We start from the raw sequence: 18,432 nt of genomic DNA on the forward strand, positions 1-18,432 counted from the left end.
TATTAAAATGATTGATCTGTGTCCTTTTCCCCTTTACCTTGTCTTCCAAAAATCCATTAGATAGCATTTGTGGACAACATCTTCCTAATTTTTTAAAATCTTAACTCACCCGTGTTTGGCAACTACAGGAATTGCTACTGTGGGAGGTAAAATAAGCTCATATGTTGCAGCAACTGGGACATGTGTCAGAACTGGCAAGGTAGTGTGCTTCTAGCACTGTTTTAGGAGTCTGCCATCTTTACTTATGTTTAGAGTCTTAATTCAATCCATGAAGAGATCCTGGAAACTGGTACAGAGCTACAATGCCAGAAATCTTGAGATCAGGAAAAAATCCCTTCAGTACTGCATTATCTACCTTCTTCCCCAGGAGCAGTAGAAATATCACAGATGAAACATGCATATGGTTTAATCCAAATTTTGTAATGCTATTTCAGTCTAGCAGTTTTCTTAAAAATCTATTATTATTTGCAATTTTAATTTCAGTCCTCTTGAAATATTTCCTGTTACGAGGCCCATATTTATTACCACAGGTTATTCTTTCCTCCCTTCTGTTCCCTCACACATAGACACACATCTCAGAAATCCTTAGTGTCCCTTCTCTAGAAAAAATATTTTCTCTCAATGCCACTCTCTTGTTTCAGAATGAAACTGTGTGTTTTAGTCAAGTGTGGTGGTGTTCACAGGGGTCCCAGGAAGAGGGAAGAGATGAGGATCTGACTCCATGTTTCAGAAGGCTTGATTTATTATTTTATGATATATATATATATTATATTAAAACTATACTAAAAGAATAGAAGAAAAGATTTCATCAGAAGGCTAGCAAGGAAAAAAAAAAAATGGAACGATAATAACATCTTGTGACTGACCAGAGAGTCCAAGACAGCTGGACTGTGATTGGCCTTTATTTAAAAACAACCACATGAGACCAATCAAAGATGCACCTGTTGCATTCCACAGCAGCAGATAATCATTGTTTACATTTTGTTCCTGAGGCCTCTCAGCTTCTCAGGAGAAAAAATCCTAAGGAAAGGATTTTTCATTAAATGTGTCTGTGGCAGTCAAGTGCATTACTGTATGTTTTAGTCAAGTGCATTAGAGTGCTTTGTTGGTTGTGTTGATGCAAGTAGTACTGAAGTCTATAAGCCTCATGACATCATGAGTCATCTTGGTGAATGTGTGCAATAGACTACTAAGGATAGGTCAAAAATATTTCAGCATCTGACCATTGTGGCTTGAAATTTGGCAGATGGCAGATGCTGTAACTTTTCTACTGTGAAAATTGCATGGGATATTTCCTCAATGTTCTGCTAAAGTGCAAAGTTGTGCTTAACTTTCCTATGTCTTTAATCACCATTTATAGGTTTAAAAAATTTTTCTTAGTCATACAGATTCTGTCTATAAATGTCCATGTGTTTTTTCATCATCATTCAAAAGCAAATTGTGTGACAAAATTGCACTTTAACAGAGAAATTATTCCAATCTGAATATCTTCATGAACTAGGAATAGAGGAAAGCAAATAGATGCTTATTTTGACTGTGAAGTACAGAAGGGATTCTGATAGTTTAAAAGTGTGTGCTTTAAAACAGTTTTACTTGCTAATTACAAACAAAACTTCTGTATTGGAGGTTGAAAAAGGAAAATGATTACCTTTTGTGCAGTAACTATCCTTCTGGGATTAGTCTGTTTTTACAATTCGGGGCTATTATTGAAGAAAAAAATCTAAAAATATAGTAGATTACTGTAGAGTGAAAAAGTATTAATGAAAGACCTGCAGATTAATGCATCCAGCTGCTTGTGACTTTTTGTTTTAATTGCCCAATTTCTTGTTGGTTTCCTGAAAGATTTGCCCTTTCTGTGGGCCTGACTTGCCAGTTGATGCTTCTACCTGCTTGGCTCAAGGGACCTGCTTCTTCAGGATGGAAATACTGGTGTCATGTCAGTCTGTAACACTCCAAGCCTGAAGTAGAACAAATGAATGTTTTGTAGCTGTTTGAATTTCTTGAAGAAAATGAGCTCTGAAAGGACTAAGACAAACATGCAAACATGTGCCCTTTTTTTCTCTTTTCCATTTTATTTACTTCTTGCTCACACATCATTCATATAATGATCAGTATGTTTTTCTTACAGGCAGATCAAAATCATGCAGATCATCTTTGTCATTTTCTTACAAGAGATCATTTGGTCACAGTACAGAACAGAGTCACAGACTCACAGAGTACTGGCTTGAAAGGGCACCTCAACGACCATCTGGTCCAACAAGTCTTTAGATGGTAGTAGTATTTGTATTTATATATACCTGGGATCTTTTTCCTTCACCACATCATCCTCTTTCAAAATATGAAGTCTGTGAGCCAAGCCAGAAATAGTCAGAAGTTGTCCAGTTCATAGGGTAGAAAAGTTTATGAGTAAGGACCAAGTTTAAAGCATTTGTTGAAATTTATGCCAGTTGTCTAAACCCCCACCTCTGTTGTGCTCCACCTTGACTGTCTACAATTAAAGCTTGAATTGGAATCTGATCTACATCAGTCCTAGGAAAATAATATTGTCTGGATGAATGCCATTTTCTAGTATGGATAAAACATGTGTGTAATTCACAGGGGCATTAAACAAGGACTCTACTGCCTTAACTTACTGTCCTTCCCCTTCCTAATTCACAATGGGCAAACAAACATAAAAATTATGCCTAAAACTGTTTCTTATCATCTTCTTCCTAAAAAAGGAAGTAAATGAGATGGTAAAAGGTCAGAGGGAAGAAAAATATCTAGATATATTAAGTAGTCATCAATGCACTATTTTTAATACAGCACAAAATTATAACAGATTTATGACATATTTCTTGCTATTTATAAATTGCTTTATACAAGGAGATGTTAGATGTTAGAAGGCTGCAGTCCAGCCTGAGAACTTCCATACAAATAACTTCAGATAGAACAAGTACCTCTTTTCTTGATAACCTCACTGTAACAACTTATTCAGTAGTGTTTCCTTCTCTCCTGTGCTCCAGCAGTCACTTTTTTATGATGAGCACTTAATTTCTTGCAACTGAATTTTGGGTATCTGTTTATTAGTAATTTTTTCTTTGTGTGTGTGTGTGCACATGTACATACGGAGACAAATGCACATAAAAATACATATAAAAACATCTCTAGATGATCATGAGCAAGCACCTTTTACTTAACATTAATTCAGCTGCTTTGATTTGTGGAAATTGAGTGAAGATTAAAAAATGTGCTATCAGAAGGGACATTGCTTAGTATTAGCATATTTTCTGTAATTCAAAGTGATAAACAGCAAATGCTCTGTTCAGGACAGATCATATTTTCATATCTTACAGAGTTGCAGTTGTAATTATACACTCACAGCTGTAAATACATCACTTACAGGATGCCCATAGTTCACAATGCAAGGATTTTTGCTATTAAGTATGTTACTTTGTTCCATGTAGTACAGTTTGGACTTGGTAGTTCTTGTGTTATTCCAGCTCTTTGTCAGTGGATCATTTTTGCAAACACTGAATTATTTTGGGGAAACATTGCACATAAAGCTGCTTCTGTGTCTTCGGCCCTTCTGCTAATAAATCCTGACATGTCTATCTTCATTACATTACATTATAACTGAGGGGTTTTTCCCTCATGCAGAGGCTCTATAAGCCTAATGGCTGTTCTGCAGAATCATTGACACATATGCTGTGGTCTGTATGAGGTGAGGGCATAGAGCAGCTCAGTTATTTATGATTTTCTTGTCAGAAACTGCCAACATTTTTTTTTCCTGTCTTTGTGATGTTAGTTCAATACAGTTGCTTTAAACAAAATAAAAATAATAATTTTTTTCCATTAGATTGTTTTGGTTTGTTTTATGACATCGTTGCTAACTGTGAATGCAATTATAGGTACATAGGCACAGCATCTGGATTGACATGCCAGAAAGATTATCAAACCAGATTTTACTTGTTTTAATTATACATTTCTACACACATGTATTCTGAGAAATAATTATTTTATACTTCATTCCAATAAGATTCTTTTGTAAAAAAGATAACACTTTTATTGCACTTATTTTCTGATTTTTTCAATCTGAGATCCCCATAATCATCCATGAAGTAAAAGTAAACCAGCAGTTCACTGACATCTTAGGAGAGACCAGAAAGTTTTATCTCCGTGCAGTCTTAAAAGTGCATATCCCTCAAAGATGTTTGAGTTAACCATACAAAAAAGGGTATATAGTCTTCATTTTCATCTTTATGAGTTTACAATATGAAAACTCATCAAAATTAGTTTACAAACAGAGTCATATGGAAGCAACAGTTGAACTTCTAATTACAACAGGCAGCTCTCTACTCCAGGGGTTTGTTCGAAGACTGCATTCCTTCCCTTCCACCCTTTTTATCTTTGATGAAGATTAACCCAGATAAAGCTGTCTGCCACATGTGTAACAGGCTTTGATTCAACAACTCTCTTCTTGTTCTTGTCATGACTGAAGCACAGTTCATGGACATGGAGCTGAATGTTTTCCTGAATGCAGTCAGTACTGTAGTCACTCAAACTGCTACTTTGATTTTCTCTGTGTAGAGAACACCCAGGTCTAGTTGTTTCAGCAGTGCTTCACTTGGAGATTTAATTTTTAACTCTGGATGTAACCTCAGGCACAGCTAACACTCTTCTGTCTGTGCAGAACAATATCACAAAACCTTTCTAGCTGTTTATGTAACCAGTAGACAAAGTAATTGCAAGCATTTGGTAGATGATGTGCATCTCATTATATCCTTGGTGGGATTCACTGTAACCTCTTTTTTTAGTCTTCTGAAAGCAGAAATATATTTACACAAACACAGGAGCTCATCAGTGTTAGTGAAGAGTGTTCTTCAAAGTAGCTACTTGGTTTTTATTTCATATGAGTAGTTTTTCACTCCATATGATTTTTTTTTTCCCATTAGGACAAGGAAAAATTGGAGTTTCATACTCTCCATTTTTTGATGTTTGGAAATGTATGTGTGCAGACATGCATGTGTACACATGTATATATAAAAGCAGTTAATATTGTTAAGTAAAAGCAATATCAATAAAAAGCCCATGGTTTTTATAACAAAAGAGTTTTGTCAGTTTTTCTAAGGAGCTGTGAGTTAATGTATTTTTCAGCTGAATTGAAGCATTTTTAAATTGAAGTGATTAGGATTGCAGCTCCCTAAAGATGGTATATAATTCAAAAGAAAACTGGTAGCAATTATCATAATTTGTGAATTTGTAATGAGGCTGTTGCTCTCACTTTTCATCTTGTATATTGGCTTTTATGTTTGGCTTGTGTGTTTTAGAATTAGTAATGGAAAAAACATTATTTTGTCCGAGGTCAGGATTAAAGTTCTTGTCAGAGAGAGAACTGTTCTTTGTGTGCTTGTCTTCGGTGCAAGGGTGAAGAGGTATTAGGAATCCCTTGTCTGTTTGCATCTCACCTCTGATCAAAGTTTGAGAAAGACCCTGAAGTTTTTCCTGCTGCAGTTACTACCCTTGAACAGTATATCTTTGATTTTAGCATGCAAGTCTAAATGTGTGGTCACTAGGACAGTAAAGTGAATGAACTAGTAATATAGAGAATCTCTTCAACAAAAAGTCTCAATTCTATAACATTGTGGAAAGGTGTGTGTAACCCTAGGTGTATTTATATCTCATACCAGGTATTTAATTGATTCCAGTGCAATGTCATACTTCTCCTTACTATATAACAGTTATTTGCAGAAGATGAGAAGTTACCCTAGTTGAAGTCTTTTTCCTCACTTCTAAGGGAGTTAAAAGGAAGGAAAAAGTTGCTATCGGGTTTGTTAGTGCAACAGCTAAAAAAAAAAAAAATTTCTCTGTTTCTAACTTTTTTCTGGTGCAAGTTGCCAAAAATAAGTTTAAGTAAGTCTTAGCATCATTAACTTCCTAATATCAGGTCCTACTTTGTGTTCAGATTCCATGGCATTTTTGTGGGGTCTTGGTCACTGGGCTCAAACAAAAAGATTTCTGCCTAATCCCAAGGCAAAAAGCCATTGTTTTACCCTGCTATATGCTGAAAGCATGGCTCCCATGCTACTGTTTGATTGGAATTGTCAAAAGCAGAAGTGCTCATGTCCATTTTCCTACCTCTAGCAGTGGTACAAACAGAATATGTACAGATTTCACCTCTGCCTTATATCCCAGCACATCTATTGAGCATTTGGCAGCTAGCATTTGATAGGTTCCAGGACTGAAAACTGTATTTTCACCATTGTGTTTAATAACCCTGAAGGAACCTTTCTTCTTTGCATTTGTTCATTTGTATTTTGAACATCGTCGTGATTTGTGCTGGTGAGTTCCACAGTCCAATTTTGCATTGTACTGAATTTTTTATATATATATATATATATATATATATATATATATATATATGTGCACACACTTTCTTGTGTTACTTTTCCATCTGCTGTATCATAGCCATGTTAGTGTCCTGTATTTCTTAGGAGAAGTAATGAATGAATGACCATTTCCTGTAGACTTTCCCCTTGTCATTCACAGTCACACACTCTGTTGTGTTTCACCTCATTTGCCTCTTCTAGTGTGAAGACTCACGATTTCAGTCCTTCAGGTACAAAAGCCATTGCATACCTGTGATCATCTGTGTCTCCCTGCATTATATCTTTTGTAGTTCTTCTGCCTTTGGGTGAGGTGAGGTGACCAGAGCAAATAGCCAGATTCAAAATGAGGATGCATCAAGTGGTGTAACAATGTTTTCTATTTTCTCATCATTGCTCCTACCTTTCTCTTTGCCTTTTTCACTGCTACTGAACCAAGTGCCATAGAGTTACCACTGTGACTGCAAGGTCTCTGTCCCAGGTAGAACAGAGCTAAATTAGAGTCTTTATATGTGTAGTTAGGGCTGTGTAGCCCCACAAGCACCACTTTGCATTATATCAACACAAAATATAATTTCCCTTTTATTGTGCTCTTGGAATATGTAAGATCCTTCTGCAGTTCTTTGCACCTGGTTTTACTTTAACTATCCTCTTTTTTTCTTGAATTTTTTGTCAGTTAACTTTGTCATGTCACTATTCACTCTCCTATCCAGATCACTTTGCAAACAGCACAGCACGGATTCTTTTGGGACCCACGGGTAATATTCCTTCATTGTGAAAAACAGATGTGTATTTGCACTTCATTTCCTTTTTCTTAGTTATGGAAAGTAATGTAGGACTTTCCCTTCTAATCCTTGGTTCTTAGCTTGTGCCAGAGCTTTGATCAGGGACCTTCTCAAAAGCTTTTTGGAAATCCAGGTTCACTCTAACCAGAATCCCTGTTTCCCATGTGATCCCTAACTCTTCCAGTGACTTCTATGAGTTTGGGAGGTAGGACTTCCCTCAACAAAAGACAAGCAGATTCTTCACTGATTTATCTTACGTGTGTGTGGATATGTTCTAATCAATATTTATGGCTTCAGTGGATTTGCCAGCTGTAGCAGTCAAGTTGTACAGTTCCTCAGGCCTTTGCCTTGGTGGAATCTCCATGTGGTGCTTTTGCCAGGGTATCTGCAAGGGCAGCGAGTGTGGCCATGGACAGCAGTGAGCAGCTGGGAGCAGCCACCTCTTCAGCTCTGCAGCCAAGGACAGTAAAAAGTCCTGGGAAAGCCCTTTCCCCCCAGCTACTGCACTGGTACTCCACTACTGTAATTTCCCCCCTTCCCTTTTAATCCTAAAACCAAAAAGGCACAAGGGGTTGACAGGTCGAGCTTCCTTGCTTCCTTGTTCTCCTTTGTTGCAATCTGCTCTAATCATAGAGGAGCAAAGAGAACTAACTCTCTGAATTAAATGGAACAAACCTGGATGTTTCAATAATCCCCAAAATGCAATTAAAACCAAAAGGAGTTAGATGTTGATACAGAAAAAAAAATTATATCTTTCATTTAAAGTAAGAGAGGCAAAGAGAAAGAAAGGGAAAAGAAAAGAGAGAAAGAAATAGAAATGGGGGGTAGGAGGAGGGAGGACAGGGAGAATGACAGAGACAGATTAAGTAGAAGCAGACCACCAATGACATCTCCTTGTTTCTCTCCATTTGGTCTTGCTGGTGAGGGTCCCCTGCCAAAAAGTATAGAATCCAATAGATGAGTACACTTTTGGGCAGGTGGGAGCACACAGGTACCTCCCTGAGGGGGGCCAGTTGGACACTGGTAAGACTGTGGATCTGTTGCATCATGCAGGATCATGTGCAGTGCTCTGGTGCAGGGTCTGGGGACCCATGGGCCATGACACCCCCTCAGCTGTGCCCCCTGTGAATGTCCCATAGATGTGGCTTTCCAGGGGTGAGAGGCCCTGCAGCTGGGCCAGTCTGCCCAGTGGAGGATGGGGGTTCACTGCCTCTAAGCAGAGGGTTTTTCCCCATACACAGGAAACCTCTCCTCCTCATCCCTTTGATGGAGGGGTCTGCACAAGCCTGGCAGCAGATAAGCCTGGCGCTATAGCCTCCACCCCTGAAGGTGCTGGGCTTAATCCTCCTGTAAAAGTATTCTTCCCAAATTCTTCCCAGACCTGAGAACAGTGTCACTTTATCTTACTTCAAAGCAATTTACAGCACAGGGCCTCAGTCAGGAGTCTCTGGTGCAGTTTTTGTTACACGGTTTTGCTAAGATAGGCGGTAGTCCTTTGTAAAAATATTTAAGCCATAAACCGTAACATTTCAGTCTCCAACATACTTTTCCTCATTTCCCATTGGTGCAGGTGTAGGGGGTACTTTGAGATGATGCACAAAAGAGAGTAAATTGTGCTCTTAATTTGGAAAACTAGCCACAGCTACTTCAAGGATAGAAAGTTAAACTTGTTTTCAGCTACCACGTGAGCTTTATTTCTTGCAGCTCCACTTCCTCCTGCATTTCTTTGACAGACTATCATTGTTTTCAGACTGCAATTCCTTAGGTAGTTTACAATTCTTACATTTAAAAATGTCTCCCATAAATGTCATAATATATTTGTGTACTGTTGTGTAGCATCAAAAATCAGGAATTTAATAGATTAGAGGGGTTGAAGTGCTTGATTCCTTAAAAAGAAAAAAAGTAAGGTAAAATTTATGGGGCAGTCAGACTCTTCAAAAAAATAACCATAAATTCTTTACAGCCTGAGGATGATTCTTGTTCTTTCCTTTGCATGTTTTCCTATGAAAATAAAGAGTTGATAATCTGTACAGTCCAGAGAAGGAAGATATATTCTTCCTGGTTCATAATTCAAAAATAAACCACCACTTAATGAAAAAAGAAATTGCACATTTGAAGGCAATAAAAAATAATTCTTGGATTGAGTGCTATTTTAGGCTGTGGAGCTCATTGGCACATGGAATTCTTAAGGAATTATTATTGAGAGTCCAGCGAGACAGTGGAGCACAGGAGCAGTCAGTAGTGTTGAGAATTTTAAAAGAGGTTCTTCCTCTGAATCAAAACTTAAGTTCAGTGCAAGATTCTAAGAATTTAGCCTTGGAGAGAGGAATTGGGAGTGAGAAAATGCTGAAATAAACACAAACAAGGAATATGAACTAGTTTGTTCTTACTATATTCAGTAAAGGGAGGAAATTACATCTCATAAACACCATTCTTCTGCAGTGTTTTACCTCCGAAAATTACAAATGTCAAGTACATGGAACTGAGAAGGAAAACAATCAGCTCCATGAATATCCATACAGTCTCTCTAAGCCAGAGCCAGCTCTTCAGGATTCATAGACATATACAGGATTCACCACTCATTCTCCTAATGCTATTTTCCAGGAGGAAATTTTGGCCTTCTTTCCAGCTAGATGAGTGCAGCATCTCCCCTTCTCACCTGTAAGAGAGCAGGACTGTAAACTGTACAATTAAAATATTGCTAGCTGTAGTCACTTGCTTTTCTGGATGTTTCTAACAGAGAGACAGTTATCTTTGAAGACAAGAAGAGTCATTAATTCTGAGCAGTATGAAATCTGAAAACTCTGTAAACGCCACAAACATTTTAGTAACTTGTGCATGTTTGTGGAAAAGGTACAGACTCGCAGGAAGCAAGAAAATAAGATATTTGGAGTTCTCTAATGCACACCATGAGTATTTTGTTTTTTCCTCACAGCAGCCTGAGCTGAGGGAGGAGGAGGATTTTGGCCTAAACAACAAATTTTCATGACATTGCTAAAGAGGCTGCCAGAGCAGATCTGTGTGCAGCCTGTGAGCCAATTCAGGAGGCCTCTGTTGGTCCCTCACAGCTTTGTTCATGCAGTGTTTCATGCTGGAAGCCTTTAATGCCTGTACTGATATAGCTGCTGAGGACTAAGGATCATTTAACATAGGAGAAACTTTACTACCTCATTCTGTGTCACCTCAGTGGGACTGAAACACCAGATGTACCTCACTTTGCTCCCAGTTCCTTTTCACATTGCATCACACCTCCTCCGTGTGAATGGCACTGCTGCCTCCTGCTCTCCAGCAATGGGGTTAAGCAGAACCTTCCTGAATCTGAATCCTGAATTTAATGAATTGTCCTTATGGTGCAATGCAGGTTCTGGGTTGACCAATGTTAAGACAGAAGAGATATCTGAGGTGAAGATGGATGCGGAGTTCCGGCATGACTCAGGATACGAAGTTCATCATCAAAAGCTGGTGAGTGACCAAGCAGTGCTTTCCATGCATGCATTTTGAGATGCTGATTCAATCCTGACCTATTGAGTCACTTATGGCCATGTTTTGCTTGAGTGATGTGGACACTGAAAGTACCAACAAAAAGTTAGCATGTGAAAAGATTATGATTTTTCTGCGTCTCTGTTCGATGAGAGTAAGCCTGGAACAATGTCAGCAGAGAGGATGGAAAGTCATTGAGCCTCACATGAGAGGAAATTCTGACAGCTCCTGTCCTTGCACTACTGTGGTATTTTTGGCATCCCCAGGATGAAGGAGGAATTGATGAACATGTCTCCATGTTCTTAGAAGGCTAATTTATTATTTTATGTTAAAGAATACTATACTAAAGCTATACTAAATAGAGAAAGGATACAGACAGAAGGCTTAACAAGATACTAATTAAAAACTTGTGACTGACTCCTCAGAGTCCAACACAACCTGATGGAGATTGGTCATTAAGTGAAAACAATTCACATGAAACCAATCAAGCAACCACCTGTTGGATAACAATCTCCAACCACATTCCAAAGCAGCAAAACACAGGAGAAGCAATCAGATAATCATTGCTTTCATTTTTCTCTGAGGCTTCTCAGTTTCCCAGGTGAAGAAATCCTGGTGAAGGGATTTTTCCAGAAAATATGACAGTGACACACTGCCATGCCACTGGATGTGCTTATATGGAGAATACTTGTCCCACAGTCCATCTGTCTCATAGTCTCTCTGTATTATACAAGGGATACAGAGGATGGAAAATGCTGAGTTTAAAGAAAAGAAAAAGAGTTTGAGACACATAGCATGGTTCAGCAAGAAATAAAATGATACCATTTCAGGAATATAGTCCTTTCCCATCAAAACAGATGGCAATGGTGTATGTATGGAGCATAACCTTTCACAAGAATGGCTCCTTGGGATGAAAGGAGATTCCCCACTGGCCTTAATTTTAGTTTGTGTTTGACTATATCTGTGTGTTTTGTTCTTTAAGGTGTATGAAATTATTATTAACAGGGGAAAGGCAGGTAGGAGCAAAATATTGTTCCCCATTTGAACTGTGCTTCTTAAGAGCATAAAAATGACAACCAAAAGCACTGTAGGTAAGAAAAACATCTTCTAAAAGCTTTTTTTGGTCGCTTAATAAGCAATGAAGAACCCAGACAGCAATGTTGACTATAATCCTGTTCTGTTTCTTCTTTGTAAGGGTATATTATGTGATGAGGTTTCAGTTCCATGGCTTTCAATATCCTGATATTAAAGTTGAAAGCTTTTTTTCCTTAATATATTTTTAAAGCTAAGTAGTGCTGAAAACCAAAATTAGCACGGGACTCAAATTTGCATTTGAACTAGACAGTCACTGTGTGAAAGGATATTCTGCCATCCCTTTGATGCCAAGAACTGACAATTACCAATTTGATGAGTTAATCCAAAATGCATTAGCACTAATTTGGGAAAGTCTGACTTGCTTAGCTCAGATGGGTGAAACATGCCAATGGAGCAAACCTGTGCAGGGTGCAGAAGGGAAGGAATTTGCAGGAACATGGGCTAGACACAGTAGTTACTGGCTGTCATAGTTTTCAGCAGCAGCCTTTAGTGTGGAAGTGGTTTGACACCATCTCAGGGAATTTGGTGCTGGGAACTCCCCATTCCATGGTGGCTGATGGGGAGGGCATTGCAGTCCCTGCACATGGTAATCTCTGTCATGCTTAAAATGGGACCTTTCTGGCTTTTCACAGTGTTTTTGCCATACTTCTTACATACTTTACAACCACTATTTAAAAATTAGTCAGCTGTCTTCTAGGTTATCTTTTCAATTGAGGCTGAGCAGGGATTCTGGTATTGCTGAGCAAACACTGGACTGATGCTGACAAGGCCTTGCTTCCCTGCCACACACCATGTCCTGCCCAATGCCCCTCTACATTTAGCATTCATTCAAAAGCAGGGAGCAGACAACACTTTGATCTGTGCATCCATTCTATGCCATGGCAGAATTTCCTGAAACAGTCTCCTAAAGATACTGCTTTGAATTCAGCTGCACATTGTATTTTACATGCAGACCTCTGAATTGGGTTGAAATTGCATTTATTTTCTCCTTTATGGAGGTCCATGTTTGAACTGTACATTAAGTTGATTTTCATGGCTTGAAGTGCTTAAGGCCTTCCTCTCTTGCAGATGTATACTAGCTGGGGCATTTCAGTGCTCCTGAAATAGTACAGTAACAGAATTTCAGTCCTAGGCAGGTAAAACTCATGGAAGAAATTACTACTTTTCACTGGTTTATGCCAACACTATCCATTGTTTGTACTTTCTAGTAAATTTTTAACTTTGTTATAACACATTTCTTGCTTTTGACTAGGAACAATATAAATATTTATGCTGCATGCTTTAATACCTTTCTGACAAAGGTTGTGTTTATTAAAGAGTGCAAATGTTACACAGCTCAGTATAATTCTCAGCTGGTTTCTTGCTTCCCTCTACGTTTTTGTTAAATACTTGTCAAAGTATTTATTCTTTCAGCATGTGATAGTCATACAATTCTGTGAATGTAATTTATTCTCCGGTTATTTTTGCCCATTTTGGTTTAAAATAATAATAATAACACCACCACCAACAACAATAATATTAATAATAATTATAGTAATTAAAATAGCCTGCTATTGGTCTGCAGACAAAAGAATTGTAATGTATGCTCATATGTGAAATAATCCTATGTATCCTTTGAATATGGAACAAGGCAATGAAGGCAATCACCCATTCTTCATACCTGCTCCTGCTTATAAAAGCCAGATTTATTACATGCACAGTAAAGCATCTTGCTGTCCTCTGTTTTGCCTTATCAGTGCATAAAATTCAAGTGAATTTTCTCTGGTTTTCACAGAGCTATAACCTCCTAGGTCTCACAGAAGTACATCATGCAGATACAGCTTATTCTCTTTACCCTGCAAGATCTTGAAGCACTCCTTTGTGGTCACTTAAATCAGTGATAGCTTTTGTTGGCTCATCTCCTTTGGTGTGAGGATCTTCTCCCAGCTGGGTGTGTGCAGGTTTCACTTAGTTCACAGGTCCTTCACTACTCTCATAGAAAAAATGCATCATAGTCCAAACAGGCCACACAGATGTAAATGTATGACCCCACTCATGATTAGCATTCTGAAAATAAAGAAATGTGTGTGCTCCTGGGTTGCTCCACTCAAGCTTATCGCTCGTGCAATCAGCTTGACTTGCTTACTCAAGGGAAAAAGGGAGCTACTGTCTAAGACCTGTGTGAAGCTGAACATGGAGCTGAGTCCCCCTTTGAGCACAGCACCACAGGCCATACATGTCCCAGATTGCTCCTCTCCAGCTTTCAGAGCTTTGTGGCACAGCGGTCCAGGTTTGAGTAATTCCCAAGAGAAGCAATGCCATTTAATTACTGATGCTTCAACAGCCTTTATACTGCTGTGGCAGCTTGGCAGGTTAGTCAAATGTTCAGTGAGCTTTTCAGTAGCTATCTTCCTTTATATTTCTTTTGTAGGTGTTCTTTGCTGAAGATGTGGGCTCAAATAAAGGTGCTGTCATTGGACTAATGGTGGGAGGTGTTGTCATAGCAACAGTGATTGTCATTACTTTGGTGATGCTGAAGAAGAAGCAGTACACATCTATTCATCATGGGGTTGTGGAGGTAAGAAAAGACTTCCAAGCACAACTGGTGTCACCTGTGCAACACAGTCAACACCCTGCATAAATATTAATTTATGAAGGAAGAAATTGTGGTTTTAGCTATGTTGGCATTGTTACATCCAGCAGTGTGGAATCAATTTGCTTTATTTAGTAAATGCAAGCACAATGTAAACCATGTTAAAGTGGGTGTAAAACCACAAAACTTTCTTCTGCAACTATTTCAGACCAATCAATTGATAATGTGAAAGTTCATTTTATAAGAAATTTGACAGTAGCCAATGAGAAGATACTGTGCAAGAGGAAAAATCTGGTTTTACTGTTGGGAAATCATACACCAATTTTTTTATTTAGCTGTAATGTTTAGACTGGCCCTCCCATAGCTTGTGCTATGCACTGCAAGGATTTTCCCTAGAGAAGGATTTTGTTGTTCTCTGTTCTCTAAACAAGATTTTTTTGTTGCCACAAACAGTTTTGGATTTATGGCTAATCTGAAACTCATCATTTTGAGAAACAAATAGTATGTAAGACTCTTATATAAGATTTTCAAGATGAAAATCTGTCTCTCTTCTCTGCCAAGGAGGTTTGTGGTCAATTTACAGTAATTTAAAATATTTTATCTATTTCTTGGCTTTACGATAAGATCTCTGTAAGTAGAAAGACTTCATTATGAGAACTGGAAGAGGTTCATGTAACTCTTTTCCTTCCTGTTTAGTTTGCTGTGCAAGTGTCTGGTTTGCAGACAGTACTTGTATTAGTAAGCAATTGAGACATTTGTTTATTTTTGCCTTTTAGAATTGGAATTTTACATTTTTGACTGAAATTGAAGTCTTGATCAAGTCCATAGTTTATGTTGATTTAATCTTGAGTCAAATGAACCTTGCTTTGTTCTTGCTGGAGACACACATGATTTATTCCACTGTCTGGGATTACAAAGGGTCTTAAGAATTATTTATGTAAACCTTTGTCTTAAGCCTATGCTTGTGCATCCTTGTGTCCACACTGTGGTTATCCATGTGGTTTGAAACTTTCCAAAGAGACTTGGTCAGGAGATCACCCACAGTGTGGGGTGATTTGCACAGATAGCAACCTGTGCAGAATTTTGGACCAAGAGGCAGAAAATAGCAAACAGGAATCTCAGCTTTAGCTTTTGATGTGATAGCTTTCAGCTATCTACATTTTGTAGAAAATTGAAGCAGATTTTAGTATTAATCCACCAAGCTGGTGGATATCTGGATATCTGCTGCCAACAGTTGTGCCACCAGAGACTCTCCTTCGGGTGAATTTAGTAATAATGGAAAAAACAGGAACCTTGTTAGGCCAAGCCCCAGATCAGACATTGAATGTAGACATGCCATTATTGCAGGATGTCTTGGTTTGAAAGACAGGTGTCTGCTAAGGAAGGCAGAAAGGAAAATGTAAACCCCCTCCCTCTGAATTACTGTAATTTTGAAGTTAAGGAGCTCTCAGGCAAAGATATTGAGGATAGGAATAACAGTTCCTTACTAGTATGTATAAATTAAAAAAAAACAACAGCAACAAACTACAACTTAATAGGAAAATTAAGACACAGGGTATGCTGTGAATGAAGCAGGAATGTGACCCCAGTTGTCCCCTCTCCTGACAGGTCGATGCTGCAGTGACACCAGAGGAGCGCCACCTTTCCAAGATGCAGCAAAATGGCTACGAAAATCCCACATACAAGTTCTTTGAACAGATGCAGAACTAGGACATCATAGCAGCCTCATGAGTTGAATGGAAGAATAATTGCTTCACTGCCCATTGGTGTTCAGTTATAATGTGGAAAGAAAGAAAAACACTCTGCTTTATTATTTACTCATTCTCGCCTTTTGACAGCTGTGCTGTAACACAAGTAGATGCCTGAACTTGAATTAATAAAATCGGTAATGTATTTTCTCTCTCTTTCTCTTTACATTTCAGTCTTTACACTACATTATTAATGAATGTTTTTTGTGTACTGTAAAGAGGTTAGCTGTATTTAACTAGTGCATGGATAGATTCTCTTTCCCAATTATTTATCATGTAGCTCCTTAGCCAGTTGTATATTATTCTTGTGATTTGTGACAAAAATTAGGTCCTAGTTGAAACATGCTTTAAGAATTGATGGGGGATGCTTTCTGTGTCTGTGGGGTTTAGCTGCTTCTCTTTGCTGAGCATTTTTTTCTGATCACTATGCATTTTAAAGTAAACCAACATTTTTTAAAAGTATTTCAGACGAGTTATTGAAATTCTTTTTCTCTGCAACTGCATTTTATTGTACGAATTGTTGCTCCTGCTGTATTAGTGATGTAGAAATCATGAGAATACACATTTGTTTTGTTGTGCCTGTTTTATGTGCACACTTTAGGCATTGAAAGGTAAACTTTATTTTCTTTTCCATGTATCTTTTTGATCTTACAAAAATTATTAAAAAGAGTCCCTGTTAATTGTGAGCACTTCTGGGGGACGAAGTGCCTGCTGGCCAAAAGTTAACAGGGGTCCTCTGCAGGATGATTGTACAGAGCCATTGCTTATTGAATTGATAGCTTTCTACACTGTGTTACATAAATAAATTAAGAAAAGAATGTGTGGGCAAGAGTTTTCTTTGGAGGCAGAAAACAAGAGTTCTGAAAGCCATTTAAACAGAATATGAGGGTGTTCACCCTGAGAGAGAGCTGGGATCCTACAGAGATTGCGGCACTGACAGTAGGACTGGAGCAGAAGGAAGGCAGCAGTGAGACAGGGCAGGAAGTGGGAAGTGCCATCTTTGGCACAGCTACCCTCTGAGATGTCTTTTCCTTTTTTCCTTTTCTTTTACTTTCAGTTTGTATAACAGTGTTTTAATGTAAATAAATACATTCCTGGAGGAGCCCTGTTGTGGTAGTGCGTTTCTGTGCCAACCAGCCACCCTTGCTCATGCAGAGGAGCATGACATGGATGCTTAACCCACCTCCCACTTTCCTGGCCATCCCCTGGCATGACTTAACAGCAAGATCTTCCCTCTCCTCCCCACACCTCTGCTGGCTTTCTGGCAAGATCTGTGCCTTGCAATGTGCCATATGCTGGTGAAGGCGAGGAGGAGCCTCCCAGAGTGCACCCAGCTTGGTTCTGCTGCCTCACAGCAAGTGCCCAGGAGGGTTGAACAGCAGCACCAGGAATTTTTTTCTGCAGGAAGAAGGCAAAGCCATTGGTGAGCTGGGATACATAACCCCCAGCCCAGCATGTTCTCTCCATTGCCTGAGAGCTTCCTTCAGCTCCTGACCCTCCAGGAGCACTCCTGTGGCACAGGGAGAGCACAGTAACTCTCCACAGGGCTCTCCTGCCAAGAGAGATGAGACCACAGAGGGTGAGTGGACCTGGGGATCTTCAAGATAGGTTTTATACCCAGTCCAAAATAAGGACTTCTCTGTTCAAACTGGGAAATGGGTTCTGGAATAAAACTGGAGGGGTGTGTTTGTGAGATTTGTGAGAAAGAAAGTGAATTTCTGTTTCTCTACAGTGAATGGGTTAGATAAAGCAGGACTGAAGGAAGATCTAGGAGCAAATAAAGACAGCATGATCTCTTCAGGGAAAGCCTCTTGTAACTCAGTTTGTGTGCAAGCCACAGCAGCCTCTTCTTCAGCATCACTGGCAGGTTTTGTCTCAGCAAGCAAGATGAGGCTTGGCTGCAGAGCAGCTGCACAGCTCAGGCAAATGGCTGAGTCACTCCCAACTTCAACTAGGAGAAAATAATAGTTTCCAGTCCTATTACTCACTAGTCCTTCCCCATCCATGCATGATCTTACACAAAACCTCACCTGTTCAGGTAATTCACCTGCTGGCCTGGAACACAGCCATGCTGTCACACTGGCCAGGAGGGATGTTCCCTGGGAGGGAACAGCCAGGTCAGGGAGTTTCAGAAGCCATCTCTGGGGATTCAGGATGATGGGGTGGCACCTACTACTTGGAATCAGTAGTGGGAAAAACTTCAGAGCTTCCCATTGCCTGTTACCAACCAAGTGTTTATTCCTTTTGCTCTTCCATCTCTACTGTGTCAAGGGAATTCATCTCAAGGGATCAGAACACTGGAAGTGGTTGGTGTTATTTGCAGGCCTTGGAGTACCAGTGTGTTACAAAAAACTTACAAAATAGCCCCAGAGGATTTACCTTCTCCA

General features: G+C 39.1%; 1 protein-coding gene across 4 annotated transcripts in view; it reads left to right on the forward strand.

Annotated features, from left to right (window-relative positions):
- Positions 1–17,147, forward strand: part of APP (amyloid beta precursor protein) — a 199,237-nt gene extending 182,090 nt beyond the window's left edge. For all 4 annotated transcript variants that reach the window (XM_071433650.1, XM_071433649.1, XM_071433652.1 and 1 more), the window contains 3 exons: positions 10,512–10,612; positions 14,136–14,282; positions 15,906–17,147. In XM_071433650.1, coding sequence (XP_071289751.1) covers positions 10,512–10,612; positions 14,136–14,282; positions 15,906–16,007 — 350 coding nt within the window. In that variant the 3' untranslated portion in view covers positions 16,008–17,147. The remainder of the gene's footprint in view (positions 1–10,511; positions 10,613–14,135; positions 14,283–15,905) is intronic.
- Positions 17,148–18,432: the final 1,285 nt, after the last annotated feature.

Source organism: Agelaius tricolor, unplaced genomic scaffold (assembly GCF_023055355.1).
Source record: "Agelaius tricolor isolate 1412-34295 unplaced genomic scaffold, bAgeTri1.0.p SCAF_9, whole genome shotgun sequence".
NCBI lineage: Eukaryota > Metazoa > Chordata > Aves > Passeriformes > Icteridae > Agelaius > Agelaius tricolor.